Source organism: Channa argus, chromosome 19 (genome assembly GCF_033026475.1).
Source record: "Channa argus isolate prfri chromosome 19, Channa argus male v1.0, whole genome shotgun sequence".
Taxonomy (NCBI): Eukaryota; Metazoa; Chordata; class Actinopteri; order Anabantiformes; family Channidae; genus Channa; species Channa argus.
In genome coordinates this window covers 12,495,191-12,518,268 of record NC_090215.1, presented here as the reverse complement: position 1 = coordinate 12,518,268, position 23,078 = coordinate 12,495,191, and the positions used below count along the sequence as shown (strand labels likewise).

Genomic DNA, 23,078 nt, shown 5'->3' with positions numbered 1-23,078 from the left:
ATGGTGCAAGTGCCACCATTATTCACTGTGTTGCCTAGAGATGGATTATAAGAGGAAGACTGCTCCTGCATCTGTATAGAAGGCTAAATATGAGATTATTCATAGCTTAGCCTCAAGCCTGGAAACAGAAGGAATCATCTAGAGGAGCTCTGCTCGGACTGAAGGCAACTAAATCTGTCTACCAACAACCCCAAAGCTCCAAAATCAAATGGTAACATCTTCCAGTTCTCCAGTACTCAGATGTCATGCTTCGTTCCACCAACAATCAATACCAAAAGATATTTAGTTTACAATCATATAAACAAAACACCAAATCATCACACTGGAGAAGCTGGGTCCAGCTAATGTTCAGCTTTTCCAATTTAAAATGTACTCTTAATTAATCAATTATCAAATTTTTAACTAATTTTAATTAACTAATTAACCTGGAGCTTCTGGACCCAGAGAAATTGTTAGGGCCCCTGAGGCAGCTACCCACTTTTTCAATTTGGTGATTCAAGTCTTAGACCTCACTGCCTTTGCTCACTCCAGCACAGACGTCGATACGCTCATAACAAGGTGGGGAAAAAAATTGATCACAACCTGGAGCAAGTCCCATTTATCACTTCATGTCCAAGACTCAGCTAAGCCCACAGCATCAGTGTGGATAGTCTCTCAGAGAAGCTGCCAAGACAAGACCCAGACTGACAAAAATCTTAAAATGCATTTAGAATTGGGAGATAGTATGTGGAAATGTCAAAGTAATCATGTGGTTTGCATTTTCTAATCAGAAAATAAGGAGCTTAACTTTAACAAAAATAAAGCTATTATAATAAAATCATAATTAAAAAAAAATGTACTGTATTGAGACAAACTTACTACACACCTGCATGTTCACACGGCTGGATTAAACCAAACACTTGCAGAGGAGGAAGCCACAGATTATATACAAAGATCTTCCTTAATAACCTGAGGCAAGATAAACTTACAATAAACAATAATAAGTGATTTCCTTGCCAGAAATAATTACTTATGTTTGAACCTTGAATGTTAAATTATGCATTTCACAAGAAATAAAATACAAATAGAAAAATGTATTCTTTTTACCATTGCTTTAGTTTTCCCCATTAATTCACAAGGTAAATTTATATCTTCACATTGATCTAGCTTCCAATAGAAAATGTTTTTTGGAAAAATATTTTAAAGTAACTCTGACCTCCGTATAACTTTTTTGGAAATAGTGTAAATTTGAACTGAATGATTTAGGAGAATCTGTATCTGATGGTTCCCTTCTGGTTTCTAGCATGAAGCTCTCAAAGTGTCCCACACCACTAAGTGTATGCAAATATTAGTCAGTAGGGAAGCAAATGTTCAATTAGTTCTGAGTATGATTAATAATTTAATGGCTGTCTGTCTTTATTCCAACGAAGTTCCCCGAACAGGGAGTAAAAAAATATAGTCACGCATTAATCTGATTCTTCTAATCTCCATGAAATCTAATAGAAAAAAAAATAGTTTAATCAGAAAACTGCAACACTTTCTGGTCAGTGCCTTTATAGTAGTTGAAATAAACATGGTACAAGCACCTAACTACCAGGATAAAGACATCACCCTGCAGATTACTAGATTTACCTCATGGGTGTACACAAACACTGCAGTACTGAAATGAAAGATAGATGGCACCATTGTATTGGCATAGATACTACATTTCAGAACATAAGCCGAAATCTCTGGACTCTCATCTGCTGTATTTTGTACAGTGCAAGTACAAAAACAACCAGGGGCACAAGATGTGCTGGAATTTATTAAGTGTAAACATTCAAAAGAGTATGACTCATCAAAATCCAGTCCACTTTAATCATTCATGGCACAGTAAAAAAAACTAATGAAAAAAAGACAAGTGACGGCTTGACAAAATAATTTTCCCCCACTCAACTACTTTAGAAAAAAAGAATTAACCCATGTCGATGCGTTTTCTATTTCTATAACCAGTAACCCATTAACTCCTCAGAACTGAGAGAATTAGACACTTAAAAGTATGTTTAAACACTTAATTGTATTTAAAAAACAAAAAACAAAACTTATTTAGAAAAAGTAACACAAATATGTAGGAATATAAAATACAGCTTATTTTTCATTATTTGTAACATATTCGTATATTTCACATAAAAAGACAAGCATCTGTCTAAATGTAAGCCTATAATGTGAATGTTTTTTTAAAATTACATTATAACATTCAGTTTACCAAAGGCCATAATGTTAGATAATAAGGGGAGGACATACAGCGATCAGCCCAAACATAAACACCACCTGGTAATGGACAGAGGTCCGGATGGGAAAATACTACCAAGGGTATTATTGTTGTGACTCAATGGTGTACAGTACTGTATTACAATAGTTAGTCTTTTAGTTTTCATAGGTAATCCTGGATTGCTATTATATGTAAACAGCATCCAGTATTCTTAGTTGTGTTCCCTCTTAGCTAAACAACCTGACTGAAGTGCAGTTCAACTATACTGACTGCTCCGACTGTGGCTTCTGCGCCTGGAAGAACTGCGACTGGAAGAGTGGTATGACCTGTAGAAGACAACATAACAATGAAATATTTTATCTTAGAGAGCTCAATGATGAGTGCATCTTAATATTAGTCCATAACCTTCAACTGACGAAAAAAAAATAATAAAATAAAAAAAGAGAGTGAAAAGTCTGAACTGAGACCAGCCAATGTGTTAATGTTCTTCAGGGTTCATGAGAGAGCAGAGAGTCTTACCAGGATCGACGGTCTGAGCTCCTGTAGCTGTCACTTCGTCTGTGACCTCGTTTCCTGCTCACACTCCGACTGGAATAGCTGTCATAGGAGTCTGACCTGCATTGACACACAGTCCAAAGGCGTGGTGATAATAATGAAGTAATGAGTACATAACAGTGAATAAATACACTAACAAGGAAAATGTCTATAATGTTGTTTAAACCCAGTTCACGATAATCTGGTTCAGGGTTTTTGCAGGATTCACTTCGTTACATTTAAGACCTCTTTAAGTCTTTGCATTGGCCAGATAAAAAGCAAAATAATTAATTTTATTAGCTGCTTTTCAGACATATTAGGCATAATTATTCCAGTATTACACAGCAATAATTCCTGAGATTGTATTTAATATGGTTTGAATTTTTTACACATTTTTTTTTGTCCTTCGGGTTTATACTGTGAGTTCAGAGTAGCCACAGCGCATCATTGTTGATCACATGTTGATTTGGCACAGTTTTTATGCCGGATGCCCTTCCTGACACAACCCTTCTCAATTTCTACTGGGCTTGGACTGGCACTGCACAGCTGGGGAGGGGAATGGGCTGTTGGGGGTTCAGTGTCTTGTCCAGAGACAGTTCGACATATAGCTAGGACCGGGGATCAAACCCCTTGACTGTGTGGACCTTACCCATTGAGCCACCCCATGTTATTTTTAAATACCCTATTTTTTTCTTTTCTCTGACTATCTGAGTTATCAGAGTTACAGATATGGTTTTTTTTCATAGTGAAACTGATGAATTTACTTGAATAACCTAACAGATTAGTCTTTTGGGTTATGTCAGCAAGAACAATGCTCATAACAATTGTCTAAATTACTAATTGAATAAGCAAGCAATGGTTTCTTTACATGCAACCAATTTTTGGCAAATTATCAGCTAGTTTATTAAAATTGCTCCTTAGATATCCCATCAAAACTTAATCCGCCCAATACTCCCAAGAATAACTAGATTGCAGTGTTTGTTTTAATCTCAATATATGTTTAAGGTGTATTCAGTAAGCATCTGGAAAAAAAGAGCACACTTTTATTTCTGAGGTAATAAATTAGGGAGGCTCACAGACCTTGATCTCCTGCGGCGGTTATATGACCGACTGCGGGAATGACTTCTGCTGTATGTCCGACTGATGGGAGGAAAAAAATACAGTCAGAGACAGTTTTAATAAATGTAAAAAAAAACAAAAAAAAAATACTCAATTATAAACCAGTCTTAATAGAATACACAATGGAAAAATAAAAAAATACGAAGAATGTATGAAACTTTTACCATCACAAAATGTTCTCTAAAGTCTAGCTAGTTAGAATGAAAAACAAGATAATAAAAGCGCAGGAGCGCCAAGGTTTCTTTGGGGTTAATACACACGCTTTTTTAGCTGAAAACACTTTTGCTATGATTTATTAGTTGCCACAACAGATTAATAAATCAGCGACTCTGGACATACCTGTGACTCCTGTAACTGCGATAGGTGCTGCTCCGAGAACGTGAGCGTCCTCTCCAACGTCTCCTCCGACTCCTGCTACGGCTCCTAAAAGAAAAAGAATTACCCCATCTTATAAATTACTTTTTACCCAAGATGGGAAATAGCTCTTTAGACAGGGTGAGTTTTACTTTGTAGATTACATGTTTCACATTCATCAACTTTATCACTACAAAACAATCTGAGATATGTCCAGAAAACCTAGTCAGTATTTAAAAGGATCTACAGGTTGTTCCTGTTTGTTCTTCACTTAATCTTAATGCTTTTTCTCTTACCTGGATGAGTAGCTGGAGTTGCGGGACCTACTCCTGGACCTACTATAGGAGTGGGACCACCCTCTGGAGTGGGTCCGGTGACTCGAAACAGAGCGAGACTTCCTGGACACAGACCTGGACTTGTTTGGGGAGCGTGATGTCCCCCTGGTTTTTCCCACAGAAGGGGATCTTTCCTCACTGGAGCTCTCCTGGTTCCTTGGCCTCTGGTTCAGACGTGCTGTCTTACGAACTTCATCAAACAATGACCCTGGTCTAACTCGGCTTTTGCTTTTTATCTCCATTCTTACTCCTTGTGTGTTGACGGTCTGGTTTTCTTGACTTTGACTGGTTTTTGCAGTAACAGGTGGTACATTCACATTTTGTATAGTTGGTGGCTCTTTCAAAGGCCTCCATTTAAAATTAAGTACAGCACCAGTAGAAGATTTGCCAGTGGCCGCTTCATCTTGTGGTCCAGCAGTTGTTGTGGAGGTGACAGACTGTTGTGTCTTGATGTGAGGTAAAGCACTCTGTTTACATGCAATATCTGAAGACTTTGAAGTAGATTTTAATATTTCTAATTTAGGTTTATCATGTGTGACTGCAGGTTCTACAATTTCAGCATCATGCTCTGGGGTACAAATATCCATATCATCCAATGTCCTCTGCTCTTTGCTGGTTAAATGACTAGAGTTAGCACTGTTCCTGTTCGATGACTGGTGATGTTCAGGGTGTTTTGGGTTTTTGTTGATACACTCTTTTGTCCTCTGTTGCCCCCTGTCTTCCTCTTTAGTAGGATTCTTGTTTGAAGGGGTTACAGTCTGGTCATTTTCAATCATACTGTCTACACCAGGTCTTTGAATAACTTTGCCAGGACTGTGTTTTTTGGATTCATCTTCATCTTCCTCCTCTCCAAACTCTAAAGGTGGCTGCCAGTGAAAAGTCTCTTTGAGCTTCTGATGCTTCCTTTTAGATCTTTTTCCTTTATCTTTACTGTGATGAGACCCAGTTTTGTTTTCACTTCTTCTCTTATGTCTATGCTTGCGTTTGGCTTTCTTCTTGCTCTTCTGCTTCTCTGGCTCTGTGGCCTTCTCAGGACTTTGTTCTGACTGATCAGAAGCAGCTATGGCAGCAGCAACTTCTGATGTCTTTCTGCAAGTCTCAAAATCTGACTCTGAACTAGCTTCCCCTTCCTCCTTTTCAGATATGGCTATTGTCCTGGCATTTATAGTTTCTGAATCACTTTCAGAATTCCATCCAGTAGGTGCAGGCAATTTCTTTTCAAGAACCTCACTTGGCTGAGCTGCTTGTTTCTGCTTTTTTGATGGGACAGCATTATTGCTTTGGTTTAATTTCTCATTCTCACTATCCCATTCAGACTTGCTTTTCTCAACTGGCACTGAACTGTAATGTTTAGTCTCTGCATCCTGTGAACTGCCCTTGTCTTTTATTTTCTCCAAAGAGCCACTTCTTGAGATGCTGATATCAGGGCTGTGCTCGCTGCCTGTCCTGTGCTCCGAACCACAGTGAGCATCTTGACCACTGGTGAGTGAAATGTAATTATCTACATTTTTTATCCTACTGAGAGAGCTGTAATACTCTTTCCATTCCTTGTCTAGCGAGTTCTTCTTGCTGCGTATTTTCTGGGAGTCTTCAGAGTCTGACCTGCTGTACGAGGTCGACCTGCTGTGACGAGGAGATCTGGACTTGGACCTGGACTTACTGTAACTTCTACTTCTAGAGCGACTGTAAGATCGGCTGTAGGACTTGCTTCTGGAGGACCTACTGTGTGGGCGCCTTGCAGGTTTGTGAGCTTTGTCACTTTCAGTGTTACCTGACAAAGACTTTGGCATAGCTGAACTCTTTTCTGTAACGCTATCAACTCCTTGTCCAGAAGAGGACAGGACACTGGGAGCAAGTTTAGTTTTAATTTCCTGAATATGGATGTAAGAGGGTTTCCAAGGTTTTTGACCTGGTTTCCAGCGTGAGGGTGGAGGACTGTCACTCAGCGGAATCACAGGGACATTTTCAGGAGCTGGGAGAGCAGGGAGTCTTTGGACAGATGCTACTTTGCTCTCTGGAAGTTTCTCTGTCCCATGGATCATGACATCTGGTTTGGTCTTGCTAGGTTTTCTCTTTCTTGGGGATCTGGATAAACTTCTCTTTGTAGATGGAGACAAAGACCTGGATCTGTACCTGGATCTTGATTTCGACCTGAATCTAGAATAAGATGTAGATCTAGATCTAGACAGGGACCGACTTCTTGATTTTGAAAGGCTTCTGGATCGTGAATAAGATCTGGATCTCCTTCTAGATCTGGATCGACTGGATGTATATGACCTTGAGCGGGATCGTGACTGTGAGGACCGCCATCTTCTCCGAGTTGACGAATGATGCTGACTTGAAGAGGAACGAGACAGAGAATGGGATCTTCTGGACTTTCTTCCTGAAGATATGGATCTTTCACCTTCTGAAAGATAAGCCTCTTGAGGTTTGCTCTTGGAGCTCTTCTTCTTGCTGTGTTTTCGTTTTTTGGTCTTCTTCTTGTGTTTGCTTTTCTTTGGCTTCTTCTCTTTCTTTTGTTGGCGGCGCAGGCTGGAGCTCTCAGAGCTGCCGTCTGAAGAGTGTTCGGCGGACCGGGACCACACAGAGTCACTTCTGTCATCCCATCTGCTTGAAGAACGGTCATTCAATCTGTTAAGTGAAAATGAAAGACAAATTAAGACAAATAAACAGAAACCTGATGTTTCAAGTAGATAGTACAATAATAAGTCTTACTTGTCTCCTTTGCTCCATCTCTCAATGCTCGGTGGGTGATAAACTTTGGTTCTTTTCATTTCCTCTTTCCAGTGTGGCGGAGTTTCACTGCTGCCGCGCTCTTCTACAGAAGCAGAGCGTGATTTCGACCTAGTGGGAGTGTGATATCTCTGTAAAAAAATTACATTAAATGTTTTTAGTACTTAGGACATTTAGTACTATAATATTTAAACAATTTATATACTGATTATTCATGCAGTTTAGAAGGTATTGAATAATTTTTGGTGCATTGGTAGAATTAAGGATAGAGGAAATTGTTATTTTTTTGCTATATCTAAATATTTCTTTTTAATTAAAACCATTTTAAACCAACTAAAGGTTAATGGGATTATATTGTACACTTGTAAAATTTTAATCCCTGGAATAAACAGAAAAGCATCCGGTCTAGTCAGACAATTATAACGACAATTAAAACATAAACATCAAATCTGCCCACATAGGTAGTTGAGGTGAGCATACCATTGTTCCTCTGCCTTTGATCTTCCGTCCAGATTTTGAAACTGCTGGTTTCTGGTCAGCTGAGAGAGTTGTTTCCTCCTTCTCAACTCTGAAAAATATTTTAAAACAAACACCTACCATTATCACTTGCGTGAGACACAAATACTCTAATCACTACAAGTGAAGCACTAACATTTCTGTTTTATCTTCCTGAGATGGCATGTCCCGTCGCAACAGGAAGCGATTCTCTGGCACTGGTGGGATTTCTTCTGGTCTGACTAAAGGCTTCCCCCTCTTCCCACCATGCTCCTTGTCTCCTTCCACTTCAGTCTCTCCCTTCAGCATTTCTCTGTCCGCAGAACTGTCAAAGCAGCGGCCACATGACATACAAAACCTGATTTTATCATGCAAAGATCCAAAGATTATCTTAAAGCTAAGTATGCTTCATGTTAGTACTTTATTTATACAAAATTCATCAAAAGCCTAAACTGAACCAAAACTGTAATAGTGTTCACTCCAGATACAAATAGGACCCACAAATAAAGATCAAACATACCACTGTTTGGGAGGCATAACGTCTACATTGTCCTTCTTTGACTCCCTCCTTTTCCTTTTTGACCGTTTACTCTTTTCACGTCTCTTGTGTTTGTGATGTTTGGGCTTTTCGTCTGATTCACTTTCAGATTCTTCTGAAGAGGAGAGCTGAGAGGACGAGTTATAGGAATTGAGGGATGAATCCCCAGAATGGGAGGCTCTTTTCCTCTTGCCCTGAAGCACTGAAGTATGAAATACAACAGCATGTATGTCAATTAAAAAATAAATGTGTTCATCTTTAAGAATGCAACACTGATATATATATATATTTTTAAATGAGGCGAGAAAAAAGTTTAAATGCCATAAGTAATTTTTGGAGCGATGACTCTGCTACAACAAGGCTTTGTTTGATTCTTCTCAGTATGTTGGAGGCAACGAGGCCCGCCAGAGTCAGGTGGGCAGATGCCAACAAAACTCCACAGAGATCACTTCGCTGATCCTCATTAAACAGACGATCAGAATACATGCCCCATACTAATGTCAATGAGGAAAAGACTGGCATCCAAATACTTCTCAAAGACTTACACAATGAACACAAAATATGACAACACACATTATTCTCCAGAGAAATCACAAACAAAAAGACAGAATAAGAAAGGTGATAGCTTTTGTTTGAATTACTGACTATATATAACATCTATTTGAGCCTTTTTATTGAATATAGAACTATGATAAACTGTCAGATGCACATGATATTCATTCTTATTACAGTGGCTAAATTGAAATCCATAAAGACTTGAACTAAAAACTTTTTTTAGTCAGCAGTTGATCACAATTCAATGCATAATAGTTTGATGGCTTGCATCCATCTTGTCAACAAATAATAAAGAAAACACAAAACCAACAATACAATGACCCTACTGACAACTAATGTCTGTGTATGTAAAAAAGGAGATATTTATTCTGCTCCATTGTATCAAAAGTATCATAATAATAAAAAATGTGACTCAGCATTTTCAATAGGTAACTAAAATAGTCCATTTCACTCGTTAAAAATATTTTTCTATAAACCACATTGTTCAATTATATAGAAAATAAATGTTTTTGTGAAATATTTTTAAGAATTAAATGTTCAGCAAGAACCAATGAGAATACAAATGAGCCACAAGTCAGAAATTATTCAGACAGAGTAATGCAGTAAATGATTTTGGCCTTTTGTTGAGTTAGTTGGCAAACATAAAACTTAAATAACCAACTCTAATGGTCAAGGAGAACTCACCATCATTTGCAGACTTGGTGATGAGCTGACCACAATCCACCACTCTCACATCAGCATAGGGTCTACTGGCTGAATCAGTCTTCAGCCCCTCAATCTTTTTTATCACTTCAAAGCCAGAGATGACAAGACCGAAGACGACATGAACTCTGCACAGGCAAAAGAAATGATACCTGTCACAAATTTATACACTTTCTTCTTTTCCTTTCGGCTGTTCCCTTTCAGGGGTCGCCAAAGCGAATCATGTGCCTCCATCTAACTCTATCCTCTGCATCCGCTTCACTGACACCAACTAACTTCATGTCCTCCCTCACTACATCCATAAATCTCCTCTTTGGTCTTCCTCTAGACCTCCTGCCTGGCAGCTCCAACCTCAGCATCCTTCTACCGATATATTCACAATGTCTTCTCTGAACATGTCCGAACCACCTCACAATTTTATACACTGAATATCACATGATTTTAGTGTCTTCAATCGACTTGAAAACATAGGGTGGAATATTTCACACTGGGCGCTTTTCTCCAGGTTGAAGTGATGATGTTCAGTTAGTAAACTAGTAAGCTGGTGTCCAACCATGCACCAATCAGATGACATATGCTGGGCTGTATATTCATTGTCAATCAAATATAGTCAAACTATACACACAAAGCCTAGATGAAAGATTGTGCATGGAGTCTTTGCTCAACATCTCTAAAAAGTGAGAGCTTCTCTGTCTGAAATTGTGCTTGCTTGTAAGTTTCAAAAAAGGAAAACAGAAAGGCAGCTCTGTTTGAATCCAGTATTTTGGACATTCCAAAGTAGTTGGCAAAAGGCTTTAAGAGCTCGAATTTTAGAATTCAATCAAATCCTAGAAAATGAAACTCATCTACAACTTTTGATCTATAGTAGAAAATTGCTAGAGTGATAGCAGATTTTTACCCATCAAGATGTGGCGCCGTCTTGGTTGTGCTGTTTGAGAAAATTCGGCAAAGAAGCAAGGGAGGATCAACCGGTGGAAGTGAAGAGGTAATGAAAGAAGGGAAAAAAAAGAAGAAAAACAATGAGAATAAACAACTTCAATAAAGCGTGAGTGATACTTAACACAGGAACAACCTCAAATGTAAAAATGTGGTACCACCCTTGTTTAATGACATTTAATTTTAAATCACTTTAAAGACAGCCAGAAGAGGCATATATACATTCAACAATAAAGAGCCAACAAATGCATAATCATCATATTTGGATGATATAAAAAAATACAGTGTATATGAGATTTCCTCCCTCATGTGTCATGAGTGTTCATGTTTATGGAGGACACTTCTAACTTATGGTGACAACCTGTTTTAGTGATAAAGAAAGCCTACAAAAGGTAGATCAAATAAGTCGCCTCAAGCTTGTGAATACTGTTTCAACATATCCAAAGATAACATTGTTCTCTGCAGAATTCTTGCAAATACAAACTAATAAATGATAAATATGGTCAGAAGAGAGAGAAACACAGCCTTGGAGACACATTACCTTGGAAGAGCAGGATGCTAGAGTTTCTGTAAATTTTACACAAAAACGGCAAGAGAAAAAATGTAACACATTTGTAGGTAAAATAATGAATCCATGTTTGTCTGCACTTTGAAATCTAACTGCATACAGAGAGGGGACTGCTGAAGGTCACACTCAAAGACAAATTCTACTCTACACGTTCAAAATTTCAAAACAAAAGAAGGGACAGAGAGCAAAACAGAAAGAGAATTAAGTTGCAGAGAGGATTGTTACATATATTGTTACTTACATGAAAAACTGTGAGCCATTAGTGTCCTTCCCACGATTGGCCATCGACAACAGGAAAGCTCTGTCATGTTTGAGAATGAAGTTCTCGTCTGTTGAGAGGGGAAAGAGAGGAGGAAATCTCAGGGTGCATTTTCTGATTAGTGCTAATAGAAGTACAAGAAAAAACAACAACATTTAATCCATTAAACCTAATCATTGCCTCACCAACCAATCCTTCCACAAAGTGAGCAGTTTTACATTTTTCTAAACCTTTATAAAACAAAAATCAAATGCTTTTGCAGAAATAAGTTAACTACGAATAATATACATTTAAAATCCCTCTGACTGTGTTCCAAATAACACCATATTGGCTACTGTTCACATAATACATATCATGTCTCTTCATCTTTTTAGTTATGGTGGAAATGAAGAGGATGAAGCCCATTTAATAGACTGCTAGTATACATAGGCTATACTGTAAAAATCAGCATGACAGAAGAGAATACAATCAAATGTCCAACAGTTGTACACACAAGTTTCTGACACTAATGTACATTGAACACAATCAAATTGAGAAAGTCCTTCTTTCTTCCTCTTCAAATCTAAAACAAACAAATTAATTAACTAAGCCGATCCACCATGGAGTAGAGCTAAGTACCAGATCTCAATTAATATAATATTACTAATACTCAACAGTGAAGCCCGGCTGAAGTGATTACATTATTATTATTATTATTATTACTATTATTATTAGATTTTATGTATACACATTATACGCTACTACAATTTGCAAGACATGAAAACAAGAGACTCCCAATGCATCATACTATACACTACTATTCCAACAAAACACAATTCACATATTGCAGGATTATTTATCTTATTCTGACTGTGGTACACCAAGCAGTCTTTCAATTGAGCAAAGAAAGTTCCACTCTGTTTCCAACTCTATGTCATGGCAGTAAGGTTAATAGTGCTGTAGCTATAAGTAACGGTCATTTTAAATGCCTGAGACTTTGAGGGTCCAACAGGATAAATGTGACAATGGAAAATCCTTCAGTACAAATTTCCATACTGCATCACCGCAAACGTTTGCACAGTTTTTTCTTTTTCTTTTACTGACTGAGGAAGGTGGTGGGGACAATGTTGACATGGTGTTACTGAGCTGTGTACATCTCTTACCTTCTCATTTTGCAAAAGACCACTCTATAAATAAAAGAATATGTTGAAAATTTTAGGCAGGAAGATTGTAGCTTTTAATAAAGAGAATGCCTACTCTCCATGCTGATCTGATAAAGCCCACTACTGTAACTATACAACAGACAGCACTATACAATGGAGAAGTAAAGGTCAACAGGTTCATACACAGAAAATACATAAGAAACTCATGATCACAATGTGCACATGCAATGTTATTCTCATGAAAAAGTATTAAGGTGTTTAGATATACACTTATGAGACACCAACAATGTAGACTGCTTATTATATAAGTTTTCTCATTACCTTTAAAGTAGCCACCATATATGGACTCCCCGCCTCTTCCATTTCCTGGAGCGATGTAAACAGTTAAATAAGTCAGTCTACATTTCTTGTTATCTTTCAGTCATTACAACATAAACGTGTTGTCTCATTAGCCATCACCTGTCCAAAATGCCAAAGTTATATTTTTAAACATGACATGAAAGTGTAAAGTTGCTGCAGTTGTTGCTTATGCTATACCACCTGTGTAGCTGGTGACCTGGATTCCCTCCATTCCTGCCAAGCTAAGCCCACAACAAAGCCAACATGCTTTTGAAATAGTACACCGGTGAGATTAACAGCTTCCACTAACTTTTGTTTTCATGTCAGAGTTTAATGTTTAAATCCTGTTAGTTACCTGTACTAAGGCTGTAAAAACATGCAGTGAGCATGAGGAAAATATTTTCTACTATTCTTAAAAACTAAACTAGAAAATTTAGCCAGTAAAAGTGACTAAACACACACTTTTTCAAGTTAAATGAAGTTATGTTATTATTATTACCTTCAGTGAAGTCTCCTCCTTGGATCATAAAGTTCTTTACAACTCTGTGAAACGTGGAACCTTTGAAGCACAGCTTTTTCCCTGTGATTTTGCCAGTTCCCCTTTCACCTGAAAGAGGGTGAGCATTAGCTGAGCTTGAATCAAACATAGAACATACACAACAACAGTACCAACAGTACCAAGTGCCTCACAGTGACTTGAGTTGTTGGTCTTAAATGTTTCAAAATTGAGTTTGAATTTAAACAACACAATGAATGCACAGTTTGGGAAGGGAAGTTTTAATAAAGTGGATCCCTTTTTTCCAATGCCTGCTGTTATTACTCCAGTGCAGGTCTCCAGAATCCATTAAGAAACACTAGAGTGATACTGACTGGGGACTGAATACTGGCCTTAATACATTACCCCCTGAATTTCCCCTTTCCACTGGGACGAATGGAGATTTGAAGGCGTAAATTTCATTAGATGTGTTTAAGGCTGCTTTCACTGAACAGAAGGCTGGCTGTTCAAATGGAAAGCTTGAGTTGCTAATCTTCTAGTATTTTGCTTTGCTGGCTTCGATACTGTTTCGAGGGTTTGTTTTCTTATGGTTTAAGCTGATCCCCCTCCTAACAGCCATAGCAAACTGTCTAACTAAAGTCTCTATAATATTGTGTTATTACGTGTTACTAATCAGCCAGTTCTCATGTCTGTTCTTACCATCACCACATTCCCGTCAGCCAGGTGGGCAGAAAAATGAGACGGAGGATCGATCTGCTATCTGTCTACAAATTTATGGCTCTCTGGGCAGACCATCGGTTTTGCAGAACTTCTCTGTTCTGCTCAGTGAAATGAAAAATCTAGGGAGACAGACCACTCCTGATAGCCATCCAGTGACTCCATCTGTCACTGGACCACTCACATTACTACTATACTTTCATTCCTCATGACATTAAAAGACCAAAGCGGGGGTTAGAAAGTGTTCCTGTTGAATTTTTTCCCTCCATTTAATTTTTGTTATAATCTTAAATATTAGGATTAAATAGGATTAAAAAGAAAATTAGGTGATAAGTGAGAAGAAACAGAACAGATTCATATCCAGAAAACGATTGTGTATTCTGGCCACAGACAACCACCACAGTCACTGTGTGTTTCCACATAGAGACAGAACTATAATTTTCTGGATTACAATTGTCTGTTTTAATATAGCAGGCAGCACAGTGGTGGAGTGGTTAGCACTGCCACCTCTCAGCTACAAGGTTGTGGGTTTCCTCCCACAGACCAAAGACATGCATGTTAGGTTAATTGGTGAATCTAAAATTGCCTGTAGGTGTGAATGTGAGTGGAAATGGTTGTCTGTCTGTGTGTGGGTGTCTCTCTGTGGCACTGAGATAGACTGATGACCTTTCCAGGGTGTACCCTGCCTCTCAGCTGACGCCAGCTGATGCCGGCTCCAGCCCCACTGCGACCCAAATAGGGTAAGCGGTGACAGATAATGAATGGATGGATGTTTTACTATAGCAACATTCACAAACAAAAAAAAACCCCTGGATATACAATGTACTAAATATTGCAAAAAGTTTTGTGTAAAACATGCCCATTAGTGGACATTACTCACCAGTGCACAAACAGAGAAAGTTTTTGCTCGTCTTGGGACAAATATCAGAAAAAAGTTGAAAGACAATGCGCCCAACTACAAGACACAAAAGTTAGCAAAAAAAGAATTATTTCAGGTTGCATGTTCTGAAAAGTAGAAATGTTTAACTGAACTTTACAAAAAAGGAGGATCAATGAATTATTCATAATTCAGCGGTTAAAGTTTGTATAAAAGTTGTTATATTGTACATTTTTAACTAGCTTCCGACACAAATAATTGCAAGGACCCTGTTGTAAAGCTGATCTAGAACTAGTCTTATGAGCATAATGGAAGCATGGTTTGTACTTCCTTGTCCAAATATGAATGAAAAAATGTTTTTTAGCTGAGGCCACCAAACCAGTCCAGGTCCTTTATCTCCAATTCTACTTTCATTTTGCACGACATCAATCAAAAGTGCCACGGCTACAAAAGCAAACCACATGCATTATTTTAAAACTTTTTTTATTGAGGATGTGAGTGCAAAGTAATCATGTGAAATGAGGCTTTTACATAACTAACTAATCCTCATACCTGTAAAAAGATTTTAAATTCTCTTACCTGGCTCCCGGTTGAGCTCCACATCAAAGTAACACTGAGGGCGGTCTTTCACCCCCATTGTGATCAAAGGCTGGGTAACCTAAAATGTGAAGAGAGTATAAAAAAAGCTAAAGGAAGGAAAAATAATGAGGCTGCCTGTTCTTAAAGAAGCAAGTATTCCATGTAGGTTCCCCATTTATCTGATAGCTTTTTATTTAGAAAGTACAGCACATTGAGAAGAGTGTGCTAGAAAACAGTGCACTGTCGAAAGATTAGAAGACAGTGAAAGCAAAAAGAAAGAGGAGGAGAGAGATTGAAGGGAGGGGACAGATGGAGAAATGTACTGGCTACGCTCAACTAAAGCAGAGCACAGCACAGCTCCCGCATTGTAGCAGTTTTAGCTCTATTTCCACTGTCCACTTGGAAATCACAGTGTAACCGAATGAAATGTAAAAAAAGGCCTCTACAACTAAGCCACAACAATGACATATTTAAAGTGGGAATGGGCAGAAATTTTGCATATTTAAACTAAAGCTGGGTGAAAGTTTCCCCTAACCAAGACAATGCAGACGTGTATGAGGTGGGGCTTGTAAATCATACATCCAAATCAGTGCAGTCTGTATCATAAGATGCAATTCTTAAATTTGATGTACTCTAAGTTGTATTTTATTTGTGAATTGTTTAATATTTTGTTAACTTCTTAATGATTATGATCAGAATCAACTTATGCCTTTTACATCCGTAATCTGAACGTTAATTGTACTCCCAAACTTAAATTATTTTCAAATATTGAACAATTTATTTATGCTGTTAAAGTAGGTTCATGCTATTAAAGAAACTGGGACTTTAAACTTAAAAAAATGTGACTGCTCAACGTAAACACAATAATCCTTCATAATATAAACAATATTCAAGAGGAAATCATATGTTGCCGCAAACAATAACTATTTGGCATATTGTCATATTGTTTTCTTCCTTCCTTACTTACAAAGAAAAGCCTTTAGGAAAGGTCACAAAAATGTCCACAGCCTTTGAATTAATTTTGTTCATCAAAAATGTAAGAAAATACATGCGGGCCATGCTGGTTAATAAACAAGACATGTATATAAATTCAAACAAGGAAATGCTCATAAACAGATATAGTGGCTCCAACGTGTAAACATTGAAGGCTTAGTTTATGTAACTTTAGCTACTTTAAAGTTGCGGCGCACATATTGCTCGTGTCTGTTTTGTTTAGGTAGAAATGAAGAGTTTAGGCTGAAGCTATGTCTACAGAGAACAATAAATATCATATTTGTTAAAAAAAAAGAAAAAGAAAACAACGCTTAGCGCTATCGTTAGCGCCTCCAAAATGGTTGCTAGTCTTCTTACAGCTAGTGTATTAGCTAGCTGCAATCGACTAGCTTCCGTTTGGTTTCTTTACGTTGTAATAACTATTCACATTCAACACAACAATATAAAATCGGTTTATGTAAATGTGTAAATGATATAACCTTTACCTCTGGGCAGTAGCTAGCCGAATAATTAACATGAGCCAACTGCGGTTTCCAGTCAAGGTGCGCTGCAGCCTACTCCCGACTGGTGAGCAGGAGTCAACTTTGTCCCTCGGTTGTTCCCGTAGAAGATTTGTTGTGGGGTTTGTTGTATCAGGAACCAGATTTCAAGTTAGCTCGTTAGCTGCCAATGTAACATCTTAAATAGATAACTTAATATTTTGATTCTTTGTATAAGTCGCCGGTAATATAAATTGTCCGGGTGTTTTAGTAACTGTTGAAGCTGGGGCCTGCAACTTGCTATTGCTGTGATTGGTTTTTCTAAATATCATGCTGTAACGTTAACGTCAGCTAATCTACTGCAGCTAAGTAACAAGGTGCAGCATGAAACCCAAGATAATGAGGTAAGGTGTAACTATGAACATATAACTTTACAGAGACTGAATTCTCACGAAACCCAAGTGTCGGTTAAGTTGAGAACAGTTATATCAGTTAAACCACAACATTTTTAGAACTACGCAGTTAAAATTACACACTCAGTTGCGAATCTGTAATATCCTGTTACAAACACTAATGCAATCCAGACGATAAATTAATACAGCGTTTGCTGATATTGGAAACGGTGATGAAAATGGGGGGGGGGGGGGGAAACCCAGTCATTTTATACAGTTTAAACAACACTAAAGCATTTAAAAGAAATTAATGGTGAATCAGTAACTGTTTGAAACAGTTTAAATTTTCAGTAACATCCTCCATAAAGATAGAATATTTGATAGACTTGGAATTATTTGATTGGTTAATGGAAAGAGTTAGATTACAATATATTGTGGTTTTTTTCAAGCAACAAAAAACCCATTAGTGCATCTTTAGGTAATAATTAAGTTAATAATTTGTGTTTTTGTATGATAAAGATTTTATACACCATAATTAATCGATTGTTCAAGAAGATGAGACAAATTATCTAAAATCAATGATCTAATGTTGTTGTATACTTCTTGTAGACAGTTTGTTCTACATGGACCGAGTGGATCATGTCTCTGATCCTGTTTGCCTTTGTGGTTCGGGTCAGGGATGGACTTCCCCTGTCAGCCTCCACAGACTTTGAGCATAACCGAGAGCTCCAGGAGAGAAAACAGCAGCTCAGAACCATCAGCAAGGCACTGGCCCACTTCCCCGACAGAGGGACCATTAAGGGCCAGGAGCTTAACATATAGTAAGAAATCTAGAAACAAAGCACTGTTTCATGGCGCTGACTCTCACAGCACAGAGCCTAAGGTGGACAGAATGTTGTCCATTTGATCACAGGAGCATCCATGTCACACTGTGTCAGGCTGTTTGTTTACTAAACACCTTTTCTCTTCTCACCTGCTCAGCTTCATCTCTTCAGAGGGTGTATCCTACATGACTGTGTGCCACTGCAGCTTCCCTGTTGCTAAAGCCTTCTGCTTTCTGGAAGATTTGCACTGGGAGTTCACAGCATGTTTCAATAGCAATGTTGTTGCCTTGGCAGCCAGGCCGTATCCATTTTTGGAATTTGGTGAGTAGGAAGAGGTATACTGCCGTCTATATTTGCTGTTCATATTTTGGAATTCTGTTATGTTTTGAAACACAAAAGCTCAAGTCTTGTTTAAATTAGATTGATGTGGATTTATGCAGTGTTAATTTTAATGACAATTAACAGACCGTACCATTCAGAAGCTGAAGCAGCAGTACAACCAGAGTGGTGGCCCAGCCTTAGAGGTGACACTGGCAGAAGTCCAGGAGGATCTGAGGATCCATCCACCACAAGTAATTAACTTGGAGGAGGTGGAGTTCACAAATGGCATTGCAAATGGGCATATGGAGCAAGGTCCTGGATCTGGTAAGGCACACAAATAAAAAGTGCTTATCCCTCAATATAGCGCTATAAATAGTATTTGTTGGTTAATTGTTTACTGCTTAGTTGTTCACAAGTGATGAAGATCCATTCTAAGATGATATTATTTTACACTTTTTATATTGCCATTTACCTTTATTTTTAACAGGTCAGAATGTAAGACTGGAACCAGTTACAGCATCAGGCATCCTATCTCTCGTCCTAAATATCATGTGTGCATCTTTGAATGTAATCCGTGGTGTGCACCTCGTAGAGTACACATTCCAGGTAGGATTGTGCAATAATGTTTTTACAAATGCTCTGAATAATTTTATAAAATTTATGTTTTTAAATTTAAGAGGGAGCCCAGAGTGTTGATGTTCATGTTCATAACTAGCTACTGTGATAATAACTAGATAAAAGAAATTGTGTGAGACAAGGAAGAATGTGTGATGGTATTCGTATTCTCATTAACAAAGTAAACTTTAGTCAGGCATTTTAGGCATAAGCTAACCTTATTTGTATATGTTAAACCTGCTTACTTGGCTGCTGAACATTAGCATTTTGCTGTGGAAGCAGATGATGAGGTTTTTCACAAAATTGCCCAGATTGTCACTTGTGTAAATTGGTTTTAAATCTCAGATACATTTGGCAAATTTTTTATTAAGTGGACTTTAACTTGAACGACAAATAACAATGTGGTTTACATTTCTTAATTCCCTTGACACAGGATGACTATGAAGGTATTTGGAGTTTTATGGCATTTCTTCTAGCATTTGTGTGCTGCGTGTTTCAGGTAAATGTCGATCAAATGTTCCAACACAACTGTATTAAAAAAAATTCCACCCACAACTTCACGTTTTCTTTGTAAGGTCAAATTTTTGTATATTACAACCTTTGTGTTCACAGTGTCACCTCTACCTGTTCCACTCGTCTCAGAAGAAACTGAAGTCTTTTACTCTGTTGACTGTCATCATTCTATGCAACTTGTACTTGCTGGGCATGCGGAACGTGTGGCAGCTGATCTTCCACACTTCAGTCGCCTCGCTATCAACCATCCTCATCCTCACGCGCAAACTCCAAGACAGAACCAATGACTGTGGGGTTTGAGGGGCACTGGACACGTTATTGTGTTGCAACTCTCCTATTGTCCCTACTTCTCAGTCAAGGTGAGAACAGCACCTTTCACCATTGTAACTGAATCCAGATGTAGACATCATGTGGATTTTTAATAAAAACCTTATTCAGAAATGTTTTGTTATCATGGAAAATTTTAAATACAAGTTAATACATGTGTACAGTCTGTACTTGCACTTTGTGTACATTGTACAGAATACAGTGACATTGAAGTTTTTCCTGGATACTTAAAATATGTGGTTAAACTTGTAATAACAGCCTTTATTTATCTCAGTCAGGACTGAAATCTCCACAAACCATTTTAAAGTAGATGTTTTTTCAGTCAGAGTTGCTGAGCAAAGTTTTCACATTGCAACAATAATGTTGCTAAAACTGGATATTCTTGTGCTTTTGTAATTAAGATGCATTTCTCTTCTCATTCAGCTCAGTATTTGTTGTGCTAACACAGGCCATTGACTATCTTGACATAATCCGTTTACAGCTCTAACAGGCAAATGTAGCTAATTAGGAGATAATTAGGTAGCTTGCATTAGTAACACTTAAATTGTCCGGTGTACTTTGGTTTTATATAAGTAAAAGGAAAGTGGGAAATGTGGCATTTTTGATTAGTTTGGTTTTTTTGTGTTTTTTTTGCTCATGGGTTTTAATGAAAAGCTAATGAAGGTAAATGCAAAGCTACTGTATGGGTTTCCTACATGCCTTTCTGTGTGACAGTGCAAAAAAAGAGGTAATTGGTTTATTTATCCTCTTTTATACGCAGAGATGGGGCTAAGTTGCTGATTTCAATAGTTTAAATATAAGCAGCTATTTTCTCAGATGATCATATTGGCTTGATAACGCATGTAATGTTTTAGACCCACAGTATATTTTCTTTATACAATCCAAAATTGATAAATTTCTTCTTGTAAAAATTCTTTGTATACTGATCTCTGCATTGTGAAAACTACAGGTAAGGATAGGAAGGCACTGATTTGATGGCTAAAACAATGTGGTATAAATTGCTGGTAAAAGTCTTAATTGCACTAATGGGTTTGGTTTATGTGTGTTATGGTAATTTGTTGTCGAATGTGTTGCATATCAGGTTTAGCTAAAATAATGTGTTGTTTTTCATTCCCTCTTTGGGGGGTAACAAGATCACTTATATCAGATGATTGTAATCTAGGTATGAATATCATACAACACATTACAGTAGTACTTTTAAATAGACTTAGTACAAGTCTCTCTTTTTCTTTTTTTTAAATTTTACATTTTGAGTATTCCCCTTCTTAGATTTACAAATTTTAATAGCAAATAAGCTGCTTGGTGTCCGTTAAGCAAGGGAAGTCATTTTTAGGTTGTAGTTTGTCAGACAAGTAGCGTTATAGCTGCAGTGCAAAGTCTATCCTTTTATTTTTTATTAAATTGTTTCTGCATTTTAGCGAGGAAGTTAGCCAGAATTTGTAAGAAAAACAGACACTTTTTATCTCATCTGTCACTGACTATAATAAATAAATAATTTAAATTGCAAGATTGATGCTTTAATATTATAATTTTGACATCATCAAATACAGTAAATAAGTGAAACATTATTTGTATGCTGCGTGGTATTTTCTGTGCAGGATGTTGGTGATACTATAATATTTTTCTACAAATGATGTTTTACTCACTCATTACATACACTGTAGACTACAAGAGATATATAATTTGTATTAATACTGATGACCAAATAAATTTTAAAAAGGTTCCATAAACATTCAAAAGATTTAAACTTAAACTGGTGCACATAATAAAAGTGAAAGACAATAATGTTTAATAGATAGGTTTTAACACAGTAGAAATACAGTACATTGCACAACAGAAAGATGTGACATCTCTCTCTTTATTCTTATTGGAATCAAAGTTGTAAATCCAAAGTAAATAGTGTGTGGAAGCTGCAAGTGATTCAGGTTTTTAAAGGTCAACCTACTGTGCCGTTCCGCTCTAGTACAGGCCCCGTTGGTTAGTCAGTTATTTTTATCTAAATAACTAACTTAAAATTTATCAAGTGTTTTTTTGTTTGTTTGTTTGTTTTTGTGGCTGCAGTCTCTTTATAATGGTGGGAATAAATGTAATGGTGTCATTTGTTGTATCTACCAAATACACAGGTACTTGCAGAGCTTTATTTTTTTCTTATGTGGTAAAACTGAAATTTCATTAATAAATTGTCATGTTTTCCATCTGTTGATTTTTGATCTGTGTGTGCACAAAACCAGCAATACCCCATATTCAGCAATAACAAAATTTTAAATTGATTATTTTGCTCATTTTCACATTAAAAAAGAAATTAAATGGAAGACATAAATGTAAACTAAATGGTTTAAAAGATGCTGCACTTTTGCATTGTAACAGCAGGTGGGGCTCTTTTACCAATTTGTAATCTGTCTTATTACTGTTGCTTCTTAAGTTAAATATAAAGTAATAACAGTTGATAAAATGTCAAAGTTTCTCATCTCCAGTAAAATTAGATTGTGCCAAAAAAATCTTTTTGATGAAACCTGAGTGCTATCTAGCTCGGATGAGGATGGTTTAACGCTTGGTCAGTTTGACTAGGGCGTGTGTGATTATTCACTCCTCAGACAGTATCAAGCCTGATAGTAAAGGTCAGAAAGGGTGGAAATAAAATGCACAGCACACTAAATTCTTTGATTAGGTGACACATTTTAAGAATTTGAAAATAGATTAGCCCGGATTTACAAAGGTCACACTGAGCTAGATTATTACTCAACATGTTTGAATTAAAAGGTTTGTGGGTTCATTTAAAGTTCAGATAAATATGTTCTTGAGCAATAAGGACTCTTTTTCAATGACAGCAATTTAGTGAGACAATAATTAAATGTTTATTCAAAAATGCATTTTAACCAATAAACTCTTTGTACTTCGCCTATTTACAGTACAAACAGTAAAGGCAGATTGTATGCAGTAGGTAGGGCATGTAGCTAGTTAGGTTTCGAACAGGCACATTAAAAGTCAATGTATTTAATGTGGCTGCCTTTCAGGTAAATATTTATGCTTTAAAGAAATCACTTTATTAAAAGTAATAATGTAAGAAGTTTTGACTTCTGCTACAGCAATATGCTGGTATAATGAT

At 37.2% G+C, this 23,078-nt stretch overlaps 2 protein-coding genes across 4 annotated transcripts; one reads left to right on the top strand and one right to left on the bottom strand.

Moving 5' to 3' along the window:
- Positions 1 to 1,765: 1,765 nt before the first annotated feature.
- Positions 1,766 to 17,122, bottom strand: nktr (natural killer cell triggering receptor). 3 transcript variants are annotated; one of them, XM_067485336.1, is made up of 17 exons: positions 16,987 to 17,122; positions 15,509 to 15,587; positions 14,933 to 15,007; positions 13,339 to 13,446; positions 12,822 to 12,866; positions 11,341 to 11,428; positions 10,494 to 10,523; positions 9,578 to 9,723; positions 8,321 to 8,540; positions 7,958 to 8,125; positions 7,786 to 7,873; positions 7,288 to 7,436; positions 4,534 to 7,203; positions 4,223 to 4,306; positions 3,845 to 3,904; positions 2,750 to 2,845; positions 1,766 to 2,556 (listed from the first exon to the last, which is right to left on the bottom strand). In XM_067485336.1, the coding sequence occupies exons 2-17, from the start codon at positions 15,564 to 15,566 to the stop codon at positions 2,487 to 2,489; spliced, it is 4,155 nt and encodes a 1,384-aa protein (XP_067341437.1). In that variant the 5' UTR covers positions 15,567 to 15,587; positions 16,987 to 17,122; the 3' UTR covers positions 1,766 to 2,486. The 3 variants fall into 3 exon arrangements, with proteins under 3 accessions (XP_067341437.1, XP_067341439.1, XP_067341438.1); XM_067485338.1 differs by lacking the exons at positions 14,933 to 15,007; positions 15,509 to 15,587; positions 16,987 to 17,122 and adding an exon at positions 12,501 to 12,524 and having other exon boundaries at positions 13,339 to 13,434; XM_067485337.1 differs by lacking the exons at positions 14,933 to 15,007; positions 15,509 to 15,587; positions 16,987 to 17,122 and having other exon boundaries at positions 11,341 to 12,524; positions 13,339 to 13,426.
- Positions 17,123 to 17,126: 4 nt separating this feature from the next.
- sec22c (SEC22 homolog C, vesicle trafficking protein) lies at positions 17,127 to 22,167 on the top strand. Its single transcript, XM_067485342.1, has 7 exons — positions 17,127 to 17,384; positions 17,982 to 18,193; positions 18,354 to 18,517; positions 18,662 to 18,841; positions 19,005 to 19,123; positions 19,566 to 19,631; positions 19,745 to 22,167. The coding sequence occupies exons 2-7, from the start codon at positions 18,012 to 18,014 to the stop codon at positions 19,943 to 19,945; spliced, it is 912 nt and encodes a 303-aa protein (XP_067341443.1). The 5' UTR covers positions 17,127 to 17,384; positions 17,982 to 18,011; the 3' UTR covers positions 19,946 to 22,167.
- Positions 22,168 to 23,078: the final 911 nt, after the last annotated feature.

Bases quoted from the DNA above. Each gene is read 5' to 3' on its own strand.
- nktr (XM_067485336.1), bottom strand. From the start codon at position 15,566: ATGGGGGTGAAAGACCGCCCTCAGTGTTACTTTGATGTGGAGCTCAAC. The intron at 12,867-13,338 runs GTAATAATAATA...ACATCGCTCCAG, and splicing joins AGGAGGAGACTTCACTGAAG to GAAATGGAAGAGGCGGGGAG. The intron at 3,905-4,222 runs GTATGTCCAGAG...TCCTCCCATCAG, and splicing joins CGCAGTTACAGGAGTCACAG to TCGGACATACAGCAGAAGTC.
- sec22c (XM_067485342.1), top strand. From the start codon at position 18,012: ATGTCTCTGATCCTGTTTGCCTTTGTGGTTCGGGTCAGGGATGGACTT. The intron at 18,842-19,004 runs GTAAGGCACACA...TATTTTTAACAG, and splicing joins GGAGCAAGGTCCTGGATCTG to GTCAGAATGTAAGACTGGAA. The intron at 19,124-19,565 runs GTAGGATTGTGC...CCCTTGACACAG, and splicing joins TCGTAGAGTACACATTCCAG to GATGACTATGAAGGTATTTG.